The 24028-nt window shown below is 42.1% G+C and overlaps 1 protein-coding gene, 1 long non-coding RNA gene and 1 other non-coding gene across 3 annotated transcripts; 1 reads left to right on the top strand and 2 right to left on the bottom strand.

Annotated features, from left to right (window-relative positions):
* Positions 1–1466: 1466 nt before the first annotated feature.
* TRNAK-CUU lies at positions 1467–1539 on the bottom strand. Its single transcript has one exon. It is a non-coding gene; the product is annotated as a tRNA-Lys (tRNA).
* A 65-nt stretch (positions 1540–1604) lies between these two features.
* Positions 1605–12692, top strand: PSMA3 (proteasome 20S subunit alpha 3). Its single transcript, XM_035328719.1, has 11 exons — positions 1605–1755; positions 2511–2593; positions 3372–3495; positions 4495–4596; positions 4720–4793; positions 5368–5440; positions 6351–6416; positions 9928–9974; positions 11705–11772; positions 11904–11968; positions 12500–12692. The coding sequence occupies exons 1-11, from the start codon at positions 1735–1737 to the stop codon at positions 12542–12544; spliced, it is 768 nt and encodes a 255-aa protein (XP_035184610.1). The 5' UTR covers positions 1605–1734; the 3' UTR covers positions 12545–12692.
* Positions 12693–19068: 6376 nt separating this feature from the next.
* On the bottom strand, positions 19069–23673 carry LOC118168374. The gene is made up of 3 exons (XR_004751518.1): positions 23643–23673; positions 22612–23195; positions 19069–20315 (listed from the first exon to the last, which is right to left on the bottom strand). It is a non-coding gene; the product is annotated as an uncharacterized LOC118168374 (long non-coding RNA).
* Positions 23674–24028: the final 355 nt, after the last annotated feature.

The following is a 24028-nucleotide window of genomic DNA, read 5'->3' as shown; positions in this document are numbered from 1 at the left end:
GAACTAGTCTGCTGTGACAGAAACAGGTTCTTCAAAATAAACTGTGGTGTTTCACCTGTCAGGCCATAGCATGGACTTGGAGAAATGATTTAAGCACTACAGACAGCTACCTGCATTCCCATTGTGTCTGATATTTGCATTCTTTTATTTCTTAGGGTTCTCTTGCTTGCTTCTATAAAGCTACAATTGTTTTATGGATTAATATCCTTGGGGCTGCTTGTTGCTGAGGAGATTCTTGAAATACCAGCTTTCCCCTCATTTTCTTATGAGTTCAGTACCTTCACTCAAACTGCTCTTGTTCCAGTTTACCAACCCCTTTCTCTCTCCTGCACTGACACCAAGCACTGCCGGGTTGCACACAGGTCAGAGACGGGCCCTGCTGTGTGGTGCGTGGCTCTGCCCTAACCTGACGCTGCGCTGCTCTGCCCTGACGCTGCTCCCAAGGTGTGATGTCTGCAGGGCTGGCTGGGAGACCCCAGGATCTGACGGTTTCTGGCACGGAAACTCAGGGGTGAGGGGTGCTTGAGGAAGAACTACTGAGAATGCAAAGTTGATCCACCTGGACCTAGCCTGGACCTTTGGCAAGTATTTGGGATGTCGGCAGTTTGCCTGATTTCATAAAGTGTGTCTGATTGCAGCAGTTATGCTTAAAAAATAAAAAGCACAACAGTAAAAAATGCAGCTTCTGGAGACATTCAGCCCCAACTTCAGCTCGTTTTCATTTACAACGTGAGTAATTGCGATGCAGCTCCGTGACACAGCTTGTGTCCTGCCCGGCAAGGACTGAGGCAGAGCCTCGGGCGCTGCACAAAGCTGGTGGGTTCTGCCACCTCGTCTTCCTTCTGCCCGCTCTGTCCCGAGGCGTTTCTGACCACGGGACAGCCCAGACACCAAACCGCACAGCAGAGGCGGCGCGTCCTGCCGTACCCGCAGGTCTTAGAGCAGAGCCCTGTGACCTGTTAAGGACAGAACCAAGGATTCTTATTTCATTGAAGGGGTGAGGTACGTCTATTTTTTTGCCCCTGAGGTTCTCAGATCTTTACTCAATGCCGTTCGTGGTGTTTTGCTTTAGCCGAGCGTCACTCGGACCTGTGTGAGCCGAGCCAGACGCTGTTGGCAGGACCCTGGGGGGACAGGCACTGTTTGCCAGTGCTGTGCTGTGTCTGGGTGCGTGACACCAGCACTGGTGGTTAGAGCAGGGGCCTTATCAGCTTCCTGTCACCTCACTTTTGCTGTAGCGCAGCGTTTATCGTCACGATAATCGACATAATTACACACACCGCGACTGCACCACCCACGTTTGCTTTGGGAGCTCCCTGAGCCCTCCACCCTTGGGGTTGAAATCCCAGGAACATCTCCGGCCCGGGAGCTTCTTCAGGGGACAAATTAAGTTCCGGGCGGTGCGGGAGGGGTCCCGCATTGCTCCCCAGTGAGCGCCTTTCGGACAGGGAGGCAAAAAAGCTCACCGCCCAACGTGGGGCTCGAACCCACGACCCTGGGATTAAGAGTCCCATGCTCTACCGACTGAGCTAGCCGGGCGCTGGAAAGGCGGCTCCCGGCACGTGCTGTTCACCGTCGCACAAGCGCATGCGCGCTGCCAGCGGGTGACGTCACCACCCCGCCGCGCCTCTCCGCCCGCCCAGCCCTCCTCCGGGCCGGAGCGGCGGCCAATGGGAGCGCGCCTTGTTGGGCGGTGGGGAGCGCGAGGGGGCTCCGTCGGGCTGCGGCGCCGCCATGAGCTCCATCGGCACCGGGGTGAGGGGGGGGGGCCCCGGGGGGGGGGGGACCGGGACGGGGGGGGCGGCGGCTGCGCGGCCCCGGGGCGGCTGTGAGGGGAGCGGGGAGCGGGCTGGGAGCGGCGGGACGGGGCCGTGCTGAGTCACGGCTGGGCCTGCAGCTCCCCCAGTGGGTGTGGAGCCGGCCCCCGGGTTTGGGGCCCTCGGTACCACAGGGGCGGGGAGCACAAGGCCTGTGAGGGGCGGCTGGGGGAGGTGGGCTGGGGAAGAGGAGGTTCAGGGCAGGCCTCATTGCTCTCTGCAGCTGCCTGAAAGGGAGGTGTGGGGAGCTGGGGGTCGGCCTCTTCTCACGGGTAACCAGTGATAGGACTAGAGGGAATGGCCTCCAGTTGTGCTGGGGAGGTTCAGGTTGGAAATGAGGAGACATTTCTTCTCAGAAAGAGCAGTCAGGCATTGGGACGGGTTGCCCAGGGAGGTGGTGGAGTCACCGTCCCTGGGGGTGTTCAAGGAAAGGTTGGGCCTGGTGCTTAGGGACATGGTTTAGTGGTGACAGTGGTGGTAGGGGATGGTTGGACCAGATGATCTTGGAGAGCTTTTCCAACCTTAGTAATTCTAGGATTTCTGCACTGCACAGAATGGAGCAGCCTCCTTATAGTACTTTATACGCATAGATGTCCCACAAGTGACAGTCCTAAGTTTTTAAATAAACAGACCTGAAAATAACGGGATGCTGTAAGAACGCCCTTTTGCTGAGTACCGTGCTTTCTTCCTCAGTATGACCTGTCGGCTTCGACGTTCTCTCCAGATGGCAGAGTGTTTCAAGTTGAATATGCGATGAAAGCTGTGGAGAACAGTAGGTAAGATAAAACTGCCTGCATTTCTGCTTCTTGGATGGCCGTTATTAAAGCGATGTAATTGGATTAGCCAAGCATGATGACATTGCAGATGGAACTAATTTTAATGTCATTTTAAGCAACAGTGTCCCTAGCTTCATTTTAGGAGGCTTCAAATTAAGCATAAAAGTAGTATAACAGCTTCTGCTTGCCTTGCTGTTTGGTAGGAATTGGTATCTTGTGGAGAATGCAAAGGCAGGCAGTAAAATCGCTCGTGTGTTAAGGCAATAAAATCTTACGCTTTGGGGCAAAATCTGGATGCAAACTGAGTCACTGAAAGCCTGACATGCTCAAAGCCTCATTAATTTTTGATGACTTCTTTGCATTCATCAAGAACTTGAGGACATCCAAGTTCTCTGAAAGCTACTTCAGCTTCTCTGAGAGCGTCTGGCTTCCTTCAAGTATACACAAGGCAACGCTGTAAGGCAAAAACCCCGACTGCGCTGTAGCAACAAGAAGCTGATGGATTAGCAAGGCATGGGCTGGATCACGCGAGTGCCAAATAAGGATCAGTGAAACGTTTGTGTGGGGACTTGTCAGCCAGCTCTGCCTTCATTTGAGGAAATGTTGATGTGCTTAGTCTGCTGTTTTCCCCCTCCTCCCCCTTGTCTTCAGTCGTGGGGTTGTAACAGATCTACTTCTGTGGACATTATGTCATAGTTTCTAGTATTTTGTGAATTCTTCATTAGTTATGCTGCGGTTTAGTTCCGTGTGAGAAACTCCCATTTATCTTGTCTTTCAGTACAGCAATTGGGATAAGATGCAAGGACGGTGTCGTCTTTGGAGTAGAGAAACTAGTTCTGTCCAAGCTGTACGAGGAGGGTTCCAATAAACGTCTCTTCAATGTTGACCGACACGTTGGAATGGTGAGTTACAATTTAATTTCTCACAATCTGAAAGGGACTTCCTGCTCAAAAGTAGAAATACGTAGACCTGAGAATCAATAACAGATAGTCTAAGTTATGCTAAGATTTGTGTGTACGTAGAAATGCTACAGAATTTTTGACTATTTTTCTGTAACTTATTCTTGATTGTACACACATAAAGTTCTAAACTTTAAAATAGAAGATACATACACATTTTGAGGCTGTTTTAAATTTCCTGGAAGTTTTTTTCAGCAGTCCAGTTGCTCAAACTTGAATATGAATATAAACACGTCCCTCTTATGTCGTAAACAAATGAGGTGTGTTAAGAGGGAAGATACTGCAATAGCACTTGAGTACAAGATTCTTTTCCTTCTTAACAGTCTGAGAGTCAACTGAATTCTGTCAAGGCTGACATAAATCACTGGCTAATCCGTACCAGTGATGTCAGGCTGACACCAAGTAATGGCTGCTGGGTGACAAAAGTGCATGAAGCTGTATTTACTGGTGATGTCACTGGTATCGGGGAAAGAACTGGGTTTTCTTCCAATCTAGGCGGTCATACAAAATGGGGGCAAAAAAAGGACATTGCTGTGGATGTCTTTTGTGAAGTGTTAGATGAAGTATTATGCCAAACTGTATGTCATATATTATACATGGTATTTTCATAATTAATATTCATGTTATGAATAGTTCACCTTTCATATAAAATATGAAGTAGTGCTTGGATTTATAGGCCTGGCAAATCAGAAGACGCTATTTAAAATGAAGGTAATTTTAGTTATTGATTTTTCCTAGAGAAAAACCATACCGTGTTAATATCTAATCATCTTGACGTGCTGTAAGCTGGCTACCAGATGGCTTGATTGAACTCACCTGTAATAAATATGTAGAATTCAGTAAAGATCTTGGTTAAGTCACGTGATCAGACTTTTCACAAGGTGTTTTTTTTTTTTTTTTGTAAGAAACGTTTGAACTAGCTGACGGGCATTCTCATTTCAGGCAGTAGCAGGACTTCTGGCCGATGCTCGTTCTTTGGCAGACATAGCCAGGGAAGAGGCTTCCAACTTTAGATCCAACTATGGCTATGATATCCCACTGAAGGTAAGAAATGGGCACGGCTTGTGTAGGGTTCTTAGTTTTCTTGGTTCTGATTCTGAGAATTAAATTTTACTACTTGAGGCTTACTTATTTCTTCAAATAAAGACGTTTTTTGTTTCCACTTAGCATCTTGCAGACAGAGTGGCCATGTACGTGCACGCATACACGCTGTACAGCGCCGTCAGACCTTTTGGTTGCAGGTAAGTCTTTTGAAAACGCTTGTTTGTAAGGATCTTGTTTCACACCTGCTGGAACTAGTTAGAACAGCTGAAGTCTTTGTCAAATTTGGCGTTAGTAACCTAGGAGTCATTTTGTAAACAGATCCCTCCTTTTTTGTATGTGTGGAAAAATTTACGGGATAAAATTCATGTTTGCAAGAGAGAACACCAACCTTCTGGGTGGATCACATGTCTGTCCCTCAATTCTAAAGCTGAGGCAGTTTAAAGATTTGAATCTGGGGAGTCCTGACAGCAGAACTTTCCTCTATGATCATCCTGCTTACCTTAAAGATAAAAAAGAGGTTGTACCTGCCACGCAGCTACAGCACAAAAGGACTAATAAGCTGAGATTTGCTTTCTGGTTACAGATCAAGTAAAATATTTCTTGCAAATTGCACATGCTTTGGTGTCACACTAAGCCGTTCAGACAAACCACTTGATAGGAGCAGAACAGAAGGAGTCAGGCACCAAGAAGAATGTAGGAAACCTGGTTTAGTCTTCATAGTTGTGTGCATAGGTAGAAGAAATGTCTCTAATTTCTCTTTTTCTCAATCAGTTTCATGTTGGGGTCCTATGATAACGATGATGGTGCACAGCTGTACATGATTGATCCATCAGGAGTTTCATACGTGAGTGTGTCAGAAATATTTCCATCTTAGCGTAAGTTCCCCCTTTAAAAACTCCTAATTTGGAAACCAGTAAGTGCCATTCCAGAAGTGCTCTTAATTGTTGCTCTCTTCCCCTGGGAAGATCTCCAGTGAATTGCTGCCTAAGATGAACAGAGCTGCTTTTTTTTCTTTTGCATGCCTTTCTTAAACAGACATTGTCTATTTCTTGGAAGTCATGCATGAAACTAGTTTTTTAAAGCCTGTCTCAGAAATTTGGGAGTTCACTCCACCTGGTTATATCCAATGAAAAGCCCCACACATTACCAAAAAATGTGAGTATTGTAGTGGTGCCCCGTTCACAAAACGCTTTGTGTACGAGAGAGGTGAAGATAAACGAGGGCTGCTACTCTGACGCTGGCTGCTAACAGCAAGTCAGATCAAAATGGGTACTTCTGTTTGTCTCTTCAGCTTTGTGTTACGCAGGATGGTCCTTTTTTTTTTTTTAATTTCAATCTGTCTAATACTGTAACTCCTAAGGGATACAGAAGTGCTCCGTTTTTACATGTTTACACTTCAATGTATTTTCATGGTAGGTGGGGCTTGTGGTTTTTTTTGTCCCACCCCAAAAAAAAGGATCTGCAATTCTAGTTTGCTTTTCTTTTTGTTTTCAGTTACAGTAGATGATCTGTTGCAACAAATTGAGCAGACATGTTTCTGCCCAGAGGAACTACTGAGCAGTTTTCTAACAACGGTGGCAGTATTTAATCTAGTAATTGGGTTCTGCTCTCCAGTTAGGAATATTACTTGAAACAGAATACCAAGGTTTACTGAATATTTGCCTTATTATTATGGGAGTGGGGTGGGGGGTTATCATACATGGTAAAAAGCGTAGAGAATACGGTATGTAATTAAACTTTGTTGTTTTTTTTAGGGTTATTGGGGGTGTGCCATTGGTAAAGCCAGGCAGGCTGCAAAAACAGAGATTGAAAAACTTCAGGTACGATGTTCTAGTTCTATTCTGTCATTTCAAGGCAAATACTCCTACCTTAGAATATTACTTTTTTGGATGCCTGAAATATGTAAGATGCAAGAGAAGCAGAAGAAATGTCTTGTACATTGTTTTAGTCTCAGTGATTATATTTCTGAAGTCTTGCCCCTGGGCAGTGGGTAGTCCACAGGGAGTCCACGTTTTTAAAACAGGAAGCATGAACATAGGCTGCCATGCATGCCAGCAAACAAAGTCATTGAATTCATATAAAAATGTCATAATTTTTTTAGTTGTGAATGAAAGCCTTAGGGCAGCATTGTGCAGGGTGGTATATCATTTTTTTTCCAAAGGCTTTAGATGATTCTTTTCTTATAAAGTTGAAAAAAGCTGGCCTTGTTAAGGACAGTGAGTGAAACTGGAGAATACTGAGTGACCACTGGAATATTACGACTGTGAAAATGTTAATGGAGAAAAATAAAATCCTTGCTGGCTAAGACTGTTTCCCAGCTAGCTGATGTTGAGGTAGTCTCTTCTCCCTTTCTATCTTTTCTTGTTTTCTCTTCTCCTTTTCTGTCTTCCTCTAGCTGCTTGTTGTTGCTGACTGTAATACCCCCTCCAAAAAAATCTGTTACATTTGATGAAGAGGACTTTAGTGCTGTGAATGCTAGAGGGAGTAAACTATGTGGCATGCAGTCACGGAAAAAAAGAGGGGCAGTTTGTGTTCAGCGTTTCTTGGTTGCACAATACCGTAATTAATTGTGTGAAGTGTTACAAGGAAGTTCTGTGGATGCACACTGAGAAGTTGTTTCATAGCCTTCTGAATGAGCGTGTAGACAGTTAGCTATGTGAACCTGGTCCATGGAGAGAAGCTGACCAAAATGTATTGGTGTGCCTTCAGCTGACTTGGAGTTAAGTTAGAACCCTGGAAGACTTCTGTCCTTCTCTTGGGTTGTAGTATTTGAATCACTTGGAACCAGAGACAGCATGGGGCAGCCCTGCTCTTGGCCTGTTCATTGAAATTCTTACTTTGTGCTCTGCTTGAGTGCTATTCATAGTTTTGATCTACAAAAGTACATCACAGCTGTTCATTGAAAAATTGAAGTTCATAAACTCTTAAGAATAGTCCATTTATGGTGGTGCACCATCATATCTGAAAAATTACAGGAAAACTGAATGAATCACATCTAGGAATATTTTCAGTCTTGAATGTGGTCAGGTGCTTGAACACCAAATTAAAGGTTGGAGTCCTACAAGATGATCTGATCTTGATATTGAAATCTTGGCATCTAAGAAATCTTCATTTCAATTTCCACATGTGCAAACTGACAAAGATAATATGTTGAGTAATAGATAATTTACTGAAAAAAAATCTCTGCGATGCTGGGATTTTCAAAACCTTTAATGCTTGATATTTGTGCAGCTAATTAGCATGTGTATTGCTTGAGCTGTACAGTAGGGCCTATGAAGTGTAGTACATGGGAAGAGTGGTGTGCCACACAGCACAACAGTGTTGATTTAAAAAAACGGCTTGTTTGCAGAATGCCTTCAGCAAGGCGTATGATCCTGCCAGAGCAGTGTGAAGCAAGTGCAGTCTTGCATGCTGATGCTTTTTGTTATCCGTAGACTGGGCAGGTTCCCAGGGCAGAGTTAATTTTGCTAAAATGAATTTCTGATCGAATGACAAAACTGAAGTGGGAAAAAGAAGTGCACGAAGTGCTTTTGTGGGGCGATTTGCCCATCAGGGCCTATTAACTAAGACTCTTACCACAGAAGAAATGACTACAGGTGGGAAGTAAGAGGCACGCATGTAAGGCATAACCTAAAAACCTGCCTTACAGGTACTGTGGAGCAGAGGCTGTATCTGGGAGGGGACGTAGCATGTGAAACCGTCATGTGCAGCTTATACTGCAAGTGAAAAACACTGCAGGGATCACACGTATTGCGCATTATGCAAACACTTCCTATCTTCAGCTGCGGGAAGACTTGTAGTCATGTGGAGAGGATTTGAATCTTTTCATCTCTTCTGCAGTGCTTCTCACACATCTCTAGATGCTATTTAAAATCTTTTGATATATATAGACATAATTGTAATAAACACCGTAATGGTTTATCACAGGGGTTACCTGTTATTGTCTGCAGAGCTAACATTAACTAGGATGGGAAAAGGATCATGGCAAAAGATAATCTTAACCTCCAAGTTTTGACTTGTAAACATACATGATGGTAACAGACCTTTGGGTTTTCCTGCTTCACCACTAACTTCATGTGCATAAATGCACAGAGTCATTTAAATATTTGCGTGACACAAATTGTACTTGTGAATAGCAGTGAGTGTCAGTGGCTGCGTTATGGTTTGAGTGTCACAAACGTAAGGGCTGGCACAAGGGGTCTCTGTTTAGGAAACTTCTTGGAATGCAAATATGATGGCACGTCTGTCTGACCAGGCATGTTCCTTTTTCCCTGCCCATTGCTTACTCAGGCATGTGCTTTACCCCTAGAAAGTGCAGTGAGACTCAACGTGGACATAGGACTGTTGTCATCTTAGGTACTTCACCCATGTCTCAAAACTGACTTACGTACTTTGAAAACTTTTTGAAAATCTGACAGAGATGGTAAACTGCATAATTAGTTGGTTTTACTCTGAACTCAGTGTAAATAATGGGAAAAGAGAAGTAACTTTCAACTCGAAAATCACTTTATGCTAGGGAAAATGTCAGTAAAATGTGTAACAATCTGTATCCTGTCACTAAGGGCCCGTTGCCATTAATAATGGCAGGTGTGTTTTTGTGAGTGATAGATCAAAGGCTGATGTTTTTGGTTGGTGCAAATGAAACATTGAGAAAGGAAATAAGATTAATCTTGTTTCAAACCTGCATTAATGAAATACAGTGGTCGAAAAGAGTTGACTGGCAAGAGATTTGATCTGCAAAACACAAGTTTGTCACAGAAATTGGGATGAGATCAACTGTGAAGCTGTCAGAAGACTGAGATTTAACAGTGGAAAAAATACAAAATGAGTTGCTGATACCTCACTCAGCCATGCAGTTGATTGTTAACACCCTACCAATATTCCCCTCTTTGGGTATCACTTGAAAGTCAGACTTGCTTGCAATACTATGTTGTTAAGAGCTAAGTGTTACCTAGAAAGAGTATGGATGTTATATGTCAAAATACGGTACCTCCTCCATACTGCAGGTGTGGTATTTTACAGTAGTTTATCATAAAGCATCTAAGAATTAGTCAAGCTTTGATGTTACAGTTAGCTGTTCAGTTTCTAAGCTTCCAGCTGTTAAGTGCTTTGAAGTGGGGAGTCTTTCACATTGACATTTTACTTAAAGAACTATTGACATATAAAATTCTTCACTGGAAGAAGTGGTTGCATGTAGTAGGCTGAGCAAAAGTAAAAAATGCAATAAGAGAATAACAGCAAGCCCAGTAGGTATGCGCATACTCATTTTCTGGCCTTGTGGAAATGAAAAACTGGATGTTCTCTTAAGCTGTGTGTGTTTTTTGCCCACAGATGAAGGAAATGACCTGTCGTGATGTTGTTAAAGAGGTTGCGAAAATGTAAGTCTCCAACCTGTTTTTCCAACTTGACAGAAATTGGTACTGATAAACTCGCTATGGTTTCAAACTGAGTCTGTTCCTTTTAAACTAGGTACCAGGTCTCACTCTTAGATGAGTGCTAATGTTGACTACTATATTACTATTTATCCTCTTGTGAGCTGGGATATGCTACCCAAATACTGCAAAATGACAAAGGGTGCAAAAAATACACTTATCTGCTACTTGTTACAGGTGCAGTGGGTTAAAGCTTAAAATGTCTGAACATAGTCACTGGTTTTAAACTACATAAACCAGGTGACAGGCGGGGGAACTCACTGTCCTGGTCCTGAAGAGGTATAATACTGTGTTGTGCAGACGGAACAATGACCTGGGGCTTCACACACAAAGTAGCAGGCCAAAAATGAAGCTGAGTCTCTGACCTAGCCTTCTTATTTTCCTAAAAGATTCAAGTGCTGGGAAAAGAAACATGGTATAACTCCTTGTTTAAAGAGGTATATAGGGTATAGCTGTTTTCATTTCACTGATGAGGTTCATACCCCATGAAGATATGGGAAATAGGGAATTTGCGAACCTGCTGGGCAGTTTATTTACTGATGCAATTTAAGATGATGCATCAGTGACCTAATCACCTGAACTTGCTAATACCATCCCACAAACTCCGAGTATAGCGTGCTGACTGAGTGGCATGATGCAAATCACACACTAGTATGGGGAGAAAAGAGACCAGGAAGACTTCTGCTAGGTAGAGCATGAATTGGCCAGTAGTAATCTTGAAAATACTTCGTGAATTTAACATTTTCAAACAAATACAAGTATCCCTCAGCTACCTACAACACTTAATGCTTTCCAGGGATGTGTCTGTGCTTGTCACATCTGATACTGCTTTCAGGCATTTTATGGCTATTATTTAGAAGGTTATAAAGAAGGAACAAATGTTTCCATTGTTGGTGTCACAGCCTATGAGTTTATTTCATAGCTTATGTCAGAGGCTATCGTGGTAGCAGCTAAAGGAAAGAATAGGTGGACTCTTCTTGAAACCTAACAAGGACCGATTCTAAAACTGTACATATGAGGCACAGATTTTCAAGTGCTCAGAAGCCTTTTGTTCTTAATTCAGTCACAGCTCAAAACAGCAACTCTAGATACAGTTCTGTTTTCTTCTAGCCTAAAGCTAATCCCTAGTAGCATTTAGCAAGATACCAAACCCTTTAATCATTTTTTTTTAAAATCCTAAGGAGAAATTACTTTGAGAGTCCAAAGTAATGATTTCTTCAAGAGCTTGTAGTAGTACACTTACAAATATTTTTATACAAGATATGATGTCCATATTTAGTCTTAAGTGTAAACTAAAGTAAGATTGACAGGAGAAATGTGATGCTGCTGTACCTGCTCCAGCAGGAGCAGGCAGTGATGCCTTGGTTCTGCAGTATTTGAATCTTAACACCTTATTGTAAAGGTGCTGCTATTCTGTTTAAGATAACTCAAGCATCTCAACTAGATAAATAACTTGCATCCTAGCTGTATCCATTTAACATCCATTTATACTAACAACCCTAGAATATTCTCTGCTGTGCTCTTGTTTTTGTGGGGATACACATAAGGGAAGGGTAAGGGAGAAAGCAGAGCTTGTATATTAACTATAAGAACAGTATTTCAACAGAATAAAATCTGTGAAAGGAGGAGAGTATATTTAACCTGTTGACAAATCTGTTCTAATCTATATTTTACAGAATCTACATAGTTCACGATGAAGTAAAAGATAAAGCTTTTGAGCTGGAACTCAGCTGGGTTGGAGAAGGTAATGCATCTCTAAACTCCTATAAGCACTATAGAAAACTAAATTCCTGTAACTGAACTAAAATAGTTGCTTAACTTTTTTCTGCATGTCATGGTCTTTATTGTGACTTCATAAGTACTTTTTATTTGCAGTAACTGGTGGAAAACATGAAATTGTTCCTAAAGACATAAGGGAAGAAGCAGAAAAATACGCCAAGGTAAGGTCCAACATCATTGTTGTCATCTCAGGCCCCCACTTGACAAAGCTGGAATGGAATGAATCAACAGCAATGTGATGGCTGGAAAATGTAGAGTCACACATCACTTATGTAGTAGTTGATATTCTGAAGAGAGAATTATGAGTTTCTCAGTGTAATCCAGAGAGAATTCTTACTTTTAAAAACTATACTTCAGCAGGTTTGCACAGTTACCATTTCTCTTCCAGAAGTAAATATATTCCTCTTCAATGATAGTGTGAGTAGGAAAGGTAAAATTATTGCAGTCAACATGACTTAAAGACCAGCAGCTAGAAAAAGTTAGCCCTCCAGCATTTAACAGCTTTATATTTGTTCCAAAAGTAGTAATGGTGCTCAGCTTTAAACTCCTAAAATAGAAACTAGCCTGCTGAATACCAACCTTTGTACAGATTGGGAGGATTGTAAAGCAACAGCAGAACACCCTTTGCTTACTCCAGGCAAGTTATAGAACAGTCACTAAACTATTCTTTTAATCAATCTTTTTTTACGTAGGAATCTTTGAAAGAGGAAGATGAATCAGACGATGACAATATGTAACACATTGTTACTTCAAGACAAGTTCAACTTTTTTTTTAAACTTAGTACAAGTTTGTTTATAATGTATTAAGCATGGGATGCTACTATGGACTTGCTGGAAAAAAACTGAGTGACCAACTTGCACTAATAAATTTTCCATTTTACTGTCTGCTAGCTGTTATTTCAATATAGCAGAGGTCAGCATTATCAAGAGGCAAACTGTACAGTACTTCAGAACAGCCACTAGAAGGAAAGATGTTATCAGGTTGGTGTTGCTTCCTTGTACTTCAGAGTATTGAGCTAGGCTAGGTACAGAAAAGTCCTCCGCTTAGAAATCTGACAAGTCTCCTGCTTATATTACTTAGGAAACAGTAACAGTAAAACTTGATTAACCAAAATTGTGATTTGCTGGAATAACCAAGTTCATCTATTGCCATAGTCCCTGATTCTTCGTGGCAGGAGACAACATACCTAGCTATAAGAAAGCTGGCTGCCAGTTTTGGTAATATACACAGCTGACACCTTCAAACAGCCTATGTAACAGCCAGAAGTACAGGGGGAGAAAAAGCCTTAATCTGCAGTATTAAGACCACAATAGGAAAAGTGAACAAATGTGAAGCATTTGAACAACAGTGCTTGTGTTAAGTTGTAAGGCTGAGATCTACTAAGCTGTGTTAACTGGAATAAGAAAAAGTTCAGTTCTTCACGTACTCACAGCTTTATTCAGCTGTGGTTTCTCAAATCAGTTTTGAAGCAATAGTTAACTTTTGCAGGAGCTGAAAACAAGCTTCCCTACCCATTTCCCACCCCCCCCCCTTTCCTAGGAAAAGGGGCAGCATCTAGCCTAGTCACTTCAAAGACTTGAAAGACAAGGCCTATTCACCACTTTAAACTTTAAATGCATTCAATTAAAATTCAGAGGTCATGTTTAATCTAAAATGCACACTTTCCTAACAAATAAATGCCTCAGCTTCAATACTACATATTAGTAATAACACTCCCTTTAAAAAGTTTCCTTTTAGTTTTTTTTTTTTTCCTCCTGTCCATGCTTCTGGTTTCTCTTTTCTAATGGGATTACAGGGCACAGGTAGTGTTTCCTTTTCTTGGCAAGGGAAAGAAAATGGAGATAGATGTGTCTGTGTCAGTGTTCAGTGACCATCTCAGCTTACGCCTTTGCTGCAGTCAAGCTACACGAACTCTTGCTTCTCCAGCTAGGCACAGCTTTCAAACTCTGCTAGAACTGTCAGGCTTCCCTGCACTAACATGAATGATGACAGTGATGGATAGCTTCAGTCAGCATTGTCTCCTGAGGCAATAGTGCAGTTGTTACACTGAGTCAGGGCTTAGTTCTGTATTGCATTCAGCTGGAATTTACCACTGAAGCTTACTGCTGATTCAGCTCTTTGAGTCAGTGAGAGCCAGTTAGGAAACTAATCAGCAGTCTAAAGCCTTTGCTGAGGGCTGAGCTTCCACTCACCATTTATAACAGGACTCTGTGATTCTCTTCAGGAAGTCTTTATTCTGCACCTGAAATATTGCTGAAGGGAAATTAAAAGCCATCCTTATGTGGCTACAGCTGTCCCACTAATCCTTTTAGTAAGAGCCATTCAGAACTAGGCCCAGGAAGTACAGCAGTCATACAAGTTAGGTTTCTGGGTTAAGTGAGAAGAACAAGATTGATTCTCCATGAAAAAATGTTTCACCATGTTAAGATATAGGCAGGAGCATAGCCACCTCCTTTCTTACTCGAGTTTCAAAGTAGATACTTCTAAGTTCCTTTGAAAAAGCATGCTTTGGTTTTTGCTTGTTGTGTAGGAAAGCCTAATGAGAAGCAATTTAAGAGTTTATGCGTTTCCAGTGAACTTACCTGTCATGGCAACATTCAGTTAAGCAATACCAAGCTGAGTGTTACGAGACTCTGAAAACTGGCCTTCATCTATAGTAAGGAAAAAAGCCACTCCTCTTAGTTTCATTGGCTGAAGATGGGGAAAGATAAAGAAAGTAAGAATGAAAAGGATCTTTTTTGGGGAAGAATATTCGCATTTATTCAGGGGCAGTAAAAATCAGAAGGAGAGGTAATTACTGAACAAGCTATTTTAGTAATGCAATTTTCCTTAACATTTAAAAGGGCAGCAGGAGAAATCTAGAAGGCTTCCAATGCACTAAGAATTGCTACCTTTTAGCAATAAGGCTGGTGGAACTTCAGAACTCATTTCTAGGCTAGAAAGATCCTCATTTCAGCAGAGAAACTACTGAAAACTCATTACAGCTACTATTGTAGCCTTCACCTAGTTGCAGAAGTGCCCACTGGGACAGCCAGTGAGACAACAACCCTGCACTTTAATACCTTGTTAATTTGAAGCATGTTACTTAAGAACAATTATATACATTTGCACAGTATCACTTTTCACTAATTTAGTCTATAGCTGATAGGCTAAATGCCAGCTTTTGTGGATTTTGCTACTAAGAATTAGTGTTAGAGGGAAAGTCTTCCAAGAGAAGGAAATGGCAACACCAACTACATAAAAATTTGTAAATGCTGTAGGACAACACAGCATTGTTAAACTTCGATTAAATGAAGACCACGTCTTATTTCTAAACATACAGAGCTGAGGCAAATCACTTTATCAGAGCCAAGCTCCAGAAGGGCTAAAACTGGATCTGACAAGGACTAGATTTGTTACAGAACAAGAGAGGGGAATAATAAAGTCTCAACAAAAAAGAAGCTTCCCTTTAGTAGGGGCCATTTCTTAAATACAGGCCTGGAAAAAAGAAATAAGTGGCTGTATTATAGATATTCAGAGAGAGGCCTGGAAATAGTTGATTTTAATTTAAATTCAACATTGAAATGCAGAAGGACACCGCAAGGCTAACAAACATGTCCTTGGTAAATTTCTGAATGACAGGTTTAAGCAAGAGGTGATTCTTAGCACTCATTTTGAGTATTTCTGCCAAGATTACCAGGTAATTTCAGTTCTGAAGATAGCAGAAAAGCCTAATTAGCCCACACCATGGCAGCATTTCTTGCTGCGGGCTTAGCAAGTAACCTTCTTGGTCTGGGCTCTGGCCATTTATGGGAATACATAATAGAGCAGAAAGTCAGATACGCACTTGGTATGCATAACTGTAGTTCTTGCCATGCTGGAACGCAACTTCAGAGTATTCATGGCAAATAGTGTTGCTTGAGACCCAAAGCACATGCCCTAACAGCACAACAGAAATGAGACTGTACAGACCAACTCATCTCTTAGCTTAAAGTCATCCTTCCACCTCAGAAGGTTTTAGAAATACATAGATCTAGCAATGAACAAGGAAGGATGTACACTGAAATCTTTCCTCTAGCGTCTCACACACCCACTGATAGTTCTTCAGCACCTGATGAATCACTACTCTGATATTTAGTACAACTGGGTACGTCACATTCCCTGTTACGATCAGTTAGTCAGCGAGTCCACATACAGAGGCCTTCTTTGAGGAAATTACAGGGACTGCAGGTGACGAGTTTAAAAGTAATCCATCCAGTTTACAATCATCTCCATGACTGCACCAAAACAGATTTTAGAATATGCAAATTCACTTGAAGTGTTCAAAAAATCAGATTTAAACTGTAGCATCAGGGTAATCAATTTCCATTTTTTGTACTGATTTACATGGCCATAAAGTGTTTGGGGTAATACCTTCATTAAAAGTGACTGGTATTGCTGATTAAACCATGGTAAGACTGAGCTGTTTGAACATCTTAGAAGTAACCCATACATAAAATCCAGCATAGCAGACAGACGTAAGGGTATCTCCCTAATACCTATTCCTACTCCATAGTTGGTGTTGACTCAGAAGAAAAAAAACACTTGAAACAATTCCATACAGATCTGGAGCATGCCGAGCATCAGGTCGTTTGTTACTTCTCATAACCAAAAATAGCGTGATGGCCTAAGGTTAAAAGCCCCCCACGCTGCAAGTTTTGCTGTCCGTACAGACACGGTAATGCTTGAGATGCTACTTGGCTCTGCAGTCCAAATCACCCTGAAGGAAGGAGCTTTGGTCTAACTACGTAAGTGATACTGCAAGTCTCTTCCTTAGGGCAAAGATGTAACCATGTAACACCAAACAATGATTTCCACAACATAGCTTAAGCATTTATCAGCAGGAAGGCAAAATAATCAGACTTTAAAGTGACGAACTTCAAGATGCTGAAGAGAAAAATAGCTTTAGTTGTCATGACAATTTTGAGACTGTACCACCACCAAAAATTCATTAAGGAGTGTTCTTTCCCCCTTATTTTCTTCTTTCAGTTGCCTCTACGACAAGGACTAGTTTTTCCTCCACCCACCAGTTTTTCAAGTTCCATACAGCAAGGAACTTTTTTGTACCTAAGAATCGGGAGCTATTTTGAGACATTAACTGCTCCTAACTTCACATTTCAGATGATCTACTTACACCCAATTATAGAGCTGCAGAAACCACACTGCAGAAGAGGCAGGAGTGTAGCCTTGCTGTCTATCCAATAAATAGATGTTAGTATTTGAGAACACCAGACCCACAACCAAGTTCAGACCAAGTCTCCCATTTCCAGGAGGACTGAACTACCATGCAGTGCTCTTCATCTTTAGTACACTGCTATTAAAGGACTCTGAAACAGTTGTTTAAAAACGGTTCTTACAAATTGCTGTGCCAACCAAAAATGGACAACTAGAGTAAAGCAGGCAGCAGTTAGGCAGAGTTTATAGTCCAAACATGTGCATATAATCAGATACAGAAGAAAAGAAGGAATCCCCTCAAGTTTCCCCTAAAGACAACATAAGAACTAGAAAAAAAAAAAACACCAAACACATTATGGTTGACTCAAGACCAGTAAAAAATTTAGAAAGAGTTTTGTTTATTGTTGTATAAAGTTAGACATCATTTGATATAACACGTATAGTATAGGCTGCAAGCCCCAAATGCATGCATTAAGAGTCCACTTTCAGCAACAGACTCATAATCCCCCCCCATGGGAGGGTGGAATCAGCTTATCTTTAAGACCCCTTCCAACCTAAACCATTCTGTTACTCTAAGGGTAGGTTAACTTACAGTGAATTCACCCAGAAGCCAATACATTTTGAACACACACACACAAAAAAAGCAATGCTTAAATTAACGCCAGGGAGCTTTTGAAAGTTTTGTTTGCAGAGCTTTTAGAAAAGCAGGAATCTGCTGCTTTCATTATTTGGGGTATGAAGGAGACTGCGTTAACAGGTTCCAACAGCAGCAAAGGAAGTGCTAGGTGACTTTATCAGCACGCTTACATAAAGCTCAATTTCAGCTCTCATTCCATGCATTTCCACACTAAAAAGATTGCCACTTTAGGAAACTGTTTTTCCCCAGACCCATTTTTCTATACATCAGGAATAGAAGAAATCTGAAATACTGTCTCAGGAAGCAGACTGAAAGCATAGCTTGACGTGTTTCCAGTAAGAAAGTCAGTTTAACAAGCAGCTATTTCACCCAGCCAAATGTTCCTTTCTGTTCTCACACCAGTTTATCCCCCCATTTTGCTGCTTGCAAGGAGGAGACCACTACCACACTAATAAGACACATTTCAATGACCCAAAATAATTAAACTCACAAGAAGTCACGCATTTTGTCCCTTGACAGTTCTGTACGTCAACACAACACAGCTCATTTCAGCAGTTCTGTTTACGCTGTGCTGGTGTAACTAATGGGGTGGCAGAGCGCACAGCACAACTGCAGCTCCTGACAGGAGAAAGCTTATCCCTGAAGGTACCAGCAAACAGTGCGATCTTGCAATTAATTCACAGCTTAACTGTGCTAACACACTGCTGGCTGGTCAGCTAATTCCCTCACCACTTGGAAATTAACTACCAGTAATAATATCCTTCAAGCAAAATACACAAAGGAAAAAGTAGCTTTTGGAAAAAAAAAAAAAAAAGCCTAAGCAGGAGGAAAATCAGAAGGTAATCACTGGCCAAAGTGATTCTCACTAACAGCAGCTACTTACAGCTAATAACATTTAATTCAAGAGACTGAGGGCATTAATGCTTTTAGAAAAGAATCAATACTGACGAACTGCAGTCTTGTTAGCTGAGGCTGAAAAGTAAATTAACCTGAAGTGATTAAAGTAATTTGGACAAGTAAAAGCCCTAGAAGAAAGGGTATAACTACTGCCCTCACAGGCTTTCTTTTGCTGCTTGCACAAGTAGTTTTGCTTCTTTCTGCTGGGCTGCATACTAATAGTGGCATACACATTGCTTTCTGGAAAGCAGCGACAAGGAGAGAGCATGCAGCCTGAGCCCTGAGCCAGCTGGGTAATGGTGCTTGACAACCTGCATCTGAAACAATCCCCCATTTTAGTCAACAGCTTGTCAGTGCTGACAGGCTTGGAGGGGACACCTGTGCTGGTGGGTAGACAACGTCCAAGGACTCACCATCAGTATTAAGACAGTATATTCTTCCTCTGCAACTATGGAAATGTGTCTTAGTAAAATCCAAACTGAGCAAGAAAGGCTGTGCATATGGAAACACAGCTTTTAAGTTTTTATTTCCTCTCATGCTTTTTAAACTAATCCTCCTGCAGAAGGAAAAAAACCCTGTCAAGGTATAAACTGGCAACAGATAGCATGAGCAAGGAGGACTCTTACTTCAGATTGGCTGATTGAAAGTTACTTTAAGAACAAAAAACAACACTATCCTGAATATTCTAACATGGGTATTGAGAAAATAGGCCAACTAGAATTACTTCTCTTTACCAAAAGAAAAACAATCAATTCTAGCTCTCCAACTCCAGCATCAGTCAACATCTTAGATATGAAAAACAGACACCTATTCAGTATGTTTACCAGTTTCACCAAAGGCTGAAGAAGTGCACCCATAGTTGTTCCCAAGCAGGTACCAGAAGTTCGGTATTTGAGGAGTATATTCTGCCAGAAATTTAACTTATTTGGAAGATTGCAATAAAGATTCTTCAAACAGCATGCAACATCATTTAAATGTTAAAGTTTGAATTATGTAACTGAGACTCCCCAAAGCAGTTTTGCATTCAAGTTTCACCCCATACGTTTGATTTAGATGGGAAGCTACTCAGGCACTACTATTTATAAACAAGATTTGACTCTGTTAGGAAGTATTAGCGTTAGGAGTGTCTAGAGTTTCACATGCAAGTTTAAAAGTTTTCAACTTGAGTTTATTTCAGGAACACTAGAACTGTATTTGCTCTGTAGACTAGTGACTGAGAACCACTCTTCCAATCCCATAGAAAGCATCTCTTCTCACTTCGAAAGGTCAAAAATCACACAGGTAAACTGTTTAGACCAACAATAAAGCCTACATGTTGGGGGCCAGGCAAAAAGCAGCTGCATGCAGTAGAGATGCTTTGAAAACCAGCTTTATTTTAACTGTGCTCGTTTACTGTCCTAAAATGGTTGATGCACTGGCACAGCCCACGTGGATATACACACAGGATACATTTCTAGTACCAAGTTGTGTCTGTTGCGAACAATTTATATGGAAAGCTGAAACAAAGTTTGATTACACATGAATGACAGCTAGATCTAATCTTTCACCTTTACTCATGGCATTTAAAATACCAGTTAGCCTGTGAAAACGTACATAAGAATATTCTCCTTCAGCAGCCACATGAAGTAATGTTACCACCCAGAGCAGTAACTGAACCCACACTTGATCTCAAACACTTACTTCAAGTTTTGGAAGACAAACTGATCACTTGGTTCCAGATGATGGCAACCAAAGCTCTCTGCCACACTGAAACGGCAGCTGCTACACGAGTCTTCAGCTTCTAAGATGAAAGCAGCAGTTCCATCAGTTGAGAACTCAAACTTCTCTTGGTACTATGCTAATAACAGTTTGGCTGACGCGTCACTAGTTTCTGCACACATCTTTTAGCACACAGGGCTGTAGTTACAAACTGCAGCCACAAGCACAACGAAGTCTGCATGTAGTTTATTCAGGATGAGCAGGACCATTTCTCCCTGGAGATCTCTGAAGCCACTAACAAGATACACTCTGACAAGCTGAGCACATATCATCATTTTACTCATGTTACTGGAAAGAGAAACTGCAAAGTGAGTACTACGGCTAGGTCAGAGCTGGCAGGAAAGCTGACTAGGATTTTTTCCCTCTCCCCTCATAGAAAGTACTACGTTAGAAGTAATTTCATGATTATTCATATCCAGAACTTACTGCACTGGTGCAAAACACGCCTCTAACAGGTTCAAAAACCCCCTAGTAAGATTTGGGGAATACAATGTACTAAGTCAGATTGAAGGGTTGCTATGCTTTCTCCAACAACACTCACAACAAAGTGTTCAAAGATAGCGTGCACAGTGATGTTTGAATAACCGAACACCCATTTTTCTGAACATGGGAACAGGAAAGTGACAGTGCTGGGGTAACTAAGCAGTCAGTATTAGGTGTTTGGTCTTTTTAAAATATACTATACACTTATATCTACCTCTCTCTGTTTGTATATATAAACCCGAAGGAACTTGTTGCTGAGTTAGCAGTAAAGCACAGTTTTTTCCATGACTAGGAAAGGTTTCACCTTTCATTTTTATGATGTAGCTATTAACAACTGATCCTTCTGGTGTCATCACTTTTCTGTGGGGTTTGTTCCTCTCTTTTTCCCCCCTTATAAAGGGTATACTAAGTACTCCAGAACTCCTTGACACAGTCTTTTGAGCCAATTCCAGAGTCAGACAGAGCACACATTTGACCTTCATTTGTACAGAAATACACCAGTTCCACGCAGACAGGTTCTGAACCACAAAGGCAGATGCTTGCTCAACCACTGCTGGAAAAAAATATTGCCTATTTACTGGCAGCACAGAAACACCAAGGGGAAGGGCATCTAAAAAAGGAGAACTAAACACTAGAAACAAAAAATAAAAGAAGCTGGCAGTCTCCTGAACATCTGTGAAGACTAACAAAGTAACATAGCATTTCACTATATGCAGAGAAGCTCAATTTAGAACAAGAATCAGTATTTTTTAATACTCCTTGAATGTTTTGGCTGTGATTGTATGCATATTCTGAGTTTCTAATTGCATGTAAATGCAGTACATCAAGAGCAATGTCTGACTACTCAACAGAATTAAAACACCTTACTTATCCCAGAAAATCTCTCCTCGTTATATTCTCTTTTCCTAAAGAATCCACACTTTCAAAAAAATTGTATTAAGATGCTACTCATAGTACTAAGGAAATTGCAAGACACAGAAATTACTTTATTTGCCTTTTCCTATTGAGTGCCACGCATATGCGAGACTGAACAAACTTTCTGTGAATTCGGCAACTGTTACACCAAAGAAATTGGAAGTACATTATCTCTTCTAATTTACTTACAGGACTGAGCCATCAAGACCAGTTACGTATTTAGAGTATCTTGATGCCTCAGTGTTCATTGTTTTGCACAAACTAAGAGTAAAACGCGTACCCAGTAGGTGATTATTCTCTCCTACAAGGCCTTTGGTACTAACAAAGTACACACAATACACCCTGCTTTGAACAACGGTGTTAATTATTTTTCTCTTTTAGCATGTCTATTTACAGAGAGATTAGATAAAAACTCCTACGGATTGTTTCATACTAGAACTCTAAAGAAAGTGTTAGCTTTGTAAAGTTAAAGTGGGTCATGATAGAGTGGCTCGCACCAGAAAATTGCTGCTCATTTTTTCCACTCCTGTCAACTGTTTCCCTGTAAGGGATCACATGGTGGGGGAAGGTGCACAACTGCAAGGATACAGAATAGCTAAGCTATATTTAATTCTCAAGGGCTAGTTCACAGGGACATGCTTTTAGATGCAAGACTTCAATATCAGAGTGCTGCTCCGAGTTCAGAAGTTCATGTTTCAATGAAAAGTTACTTTAAACCAAAAATAGGAGTTGTCTCCAGCTTGCCAAAAGCGCAGCTTTTTCATTCCATTATACCAGACATCATCCCCAAGTTGCGTGTGAATGTTTATGCTCTCTGGTGTGCTGCCTAGCTCGACATTCTTAGGTGCTTTAAATGCCATAAAAGAACAAGTCACCTCCTCTGATGACTAACTATATAGAAAAAAAAAAGACTTGCTCACAGTAGTTAGATAGATGATGTGCCAAGAACTTCCTAGGCACGCCAGCTGCAACAGATACACCCAGGTGGACAGAATTTTTCTGCTAGAAATCAGAAACAAGACCAATTAGTTTTGTCACAAGTTTATTTATTGAGTGGTACTCTACTTAGTACAGAGATATAAACCATTGCTCCAAAATCTCACAGTCTAAGCCACGAGCTAATACAATCCATAGAGGTAAGTTTACATTCAAAGTCTCGAAGTTTTGCTAGCAACAGAGTTAAGCTTAATGTATTCTAAACAATTAGCTGCTCTTCAGTTTATCCACTGCATCAACTAGAACTACAACACAAAATCAAGATTCCCTCAGCATTAAAAGACATGCTCTAAGCCTTCCTATAACTTGTACTTATCTTCGAGCATCTTCACAACCAGGATCCAAACATCAGAAACCTGAAGCTATGCTTCAAACGTGTTATACACGATCTGTAGTCAATTCTAAACGTTCTTTGCAGGCATTAACCCTTAATACAGGTTTAGAGCTTATGCATATTATTAATTGGCACTTAAACTCGCTAGAGAACTGTCTCTTTGCCTACTGCTTCCTAAAATACTAATTTCTGTGTAAGAAACCTTTACATTAGATCTTACATGGAAACTACGCATAAGCTAACAATCCATTTCTTTCAATATTGGCAAAGAAGACTTTGTAACTACACTGATAGGCCCTACCGTACCGCTGTTGCTTTAAATAAGCCTAGGATACGGGTGTAACTGAGAGCTACTGAAATCAAACAGATTTTCCTTAACGTGAGGAAAAATAATGGAGCTGCGCTAAATCCGAGCACAGAATAGGCTTTAAATACAGAATCAAAACGCCGGCACGGCCGTATGTAACTGGTTCCTGTCAGTAACCGCCACTAAGCAGCACCGCCTCACGGCACCGGGAGAGGCGGCGGCCTGTAGAGGTGCGGACACCGGGAACAGAGAGTTATCCCCCCCCCCCCCCCACACTCCCCCCCCCCCCCCCCCCCCCGCTAACCGCCCCCTACCTGCAGCCGCCTCAGAGCCCCGCGGCCGCCAGTTCCGCCTCCCTCCGGCGGGGCGGTCCCGCCGAGCGCCACCAGAGGCACCACCGCCGCTTCTCCCGAGCCTCCCCGCTGCGCCACCGGCCGCTGAGGAGCCGCCGGCCCCACTCCGTGAGGAGGCCCCGGGGCGCTGAGGGGGGCCCCGCCGCCGCCATGTGAGGGCCCAGCCCGGCGGCGCCGCCGCCTCCCCCCGCCCCGCGGCCGCCTAAAATGGGAAGGAGCCGCGCACAAAATGGCGCCGACAGCCTGACCGCCGCCGCGCATGCGCGCCGCGCCGCGCCCGCCGCAGCCTCCCCCCTCCTCCCCGCCCTTCTCCTCGTCCCCCCGCCCCTACGCGGCTCGGAGAGGCG

The sequence above is a fragment of the Oxyura jamaicensis genome, chromosome 5, assembly GCF_011077185.1.
Source record: "Oxyura jamaicensis isolate SHBP4307 breed ruddy duck chromosome 5, BPBGC_Ojam_1.0, whole genome shotgun sequence".
In the NCBI taxonomy this organism is placed as follows: Eukaryota; Metazoa; Chordata; class Aves; order Anseriformes; family Anatidae; genus Oxyura; species Oxyura jamaicensis.
Note: the sequence above shows the minus strand (reverse complement) of the source record. Positions and strands in the feature narration are given on the sequence as shown.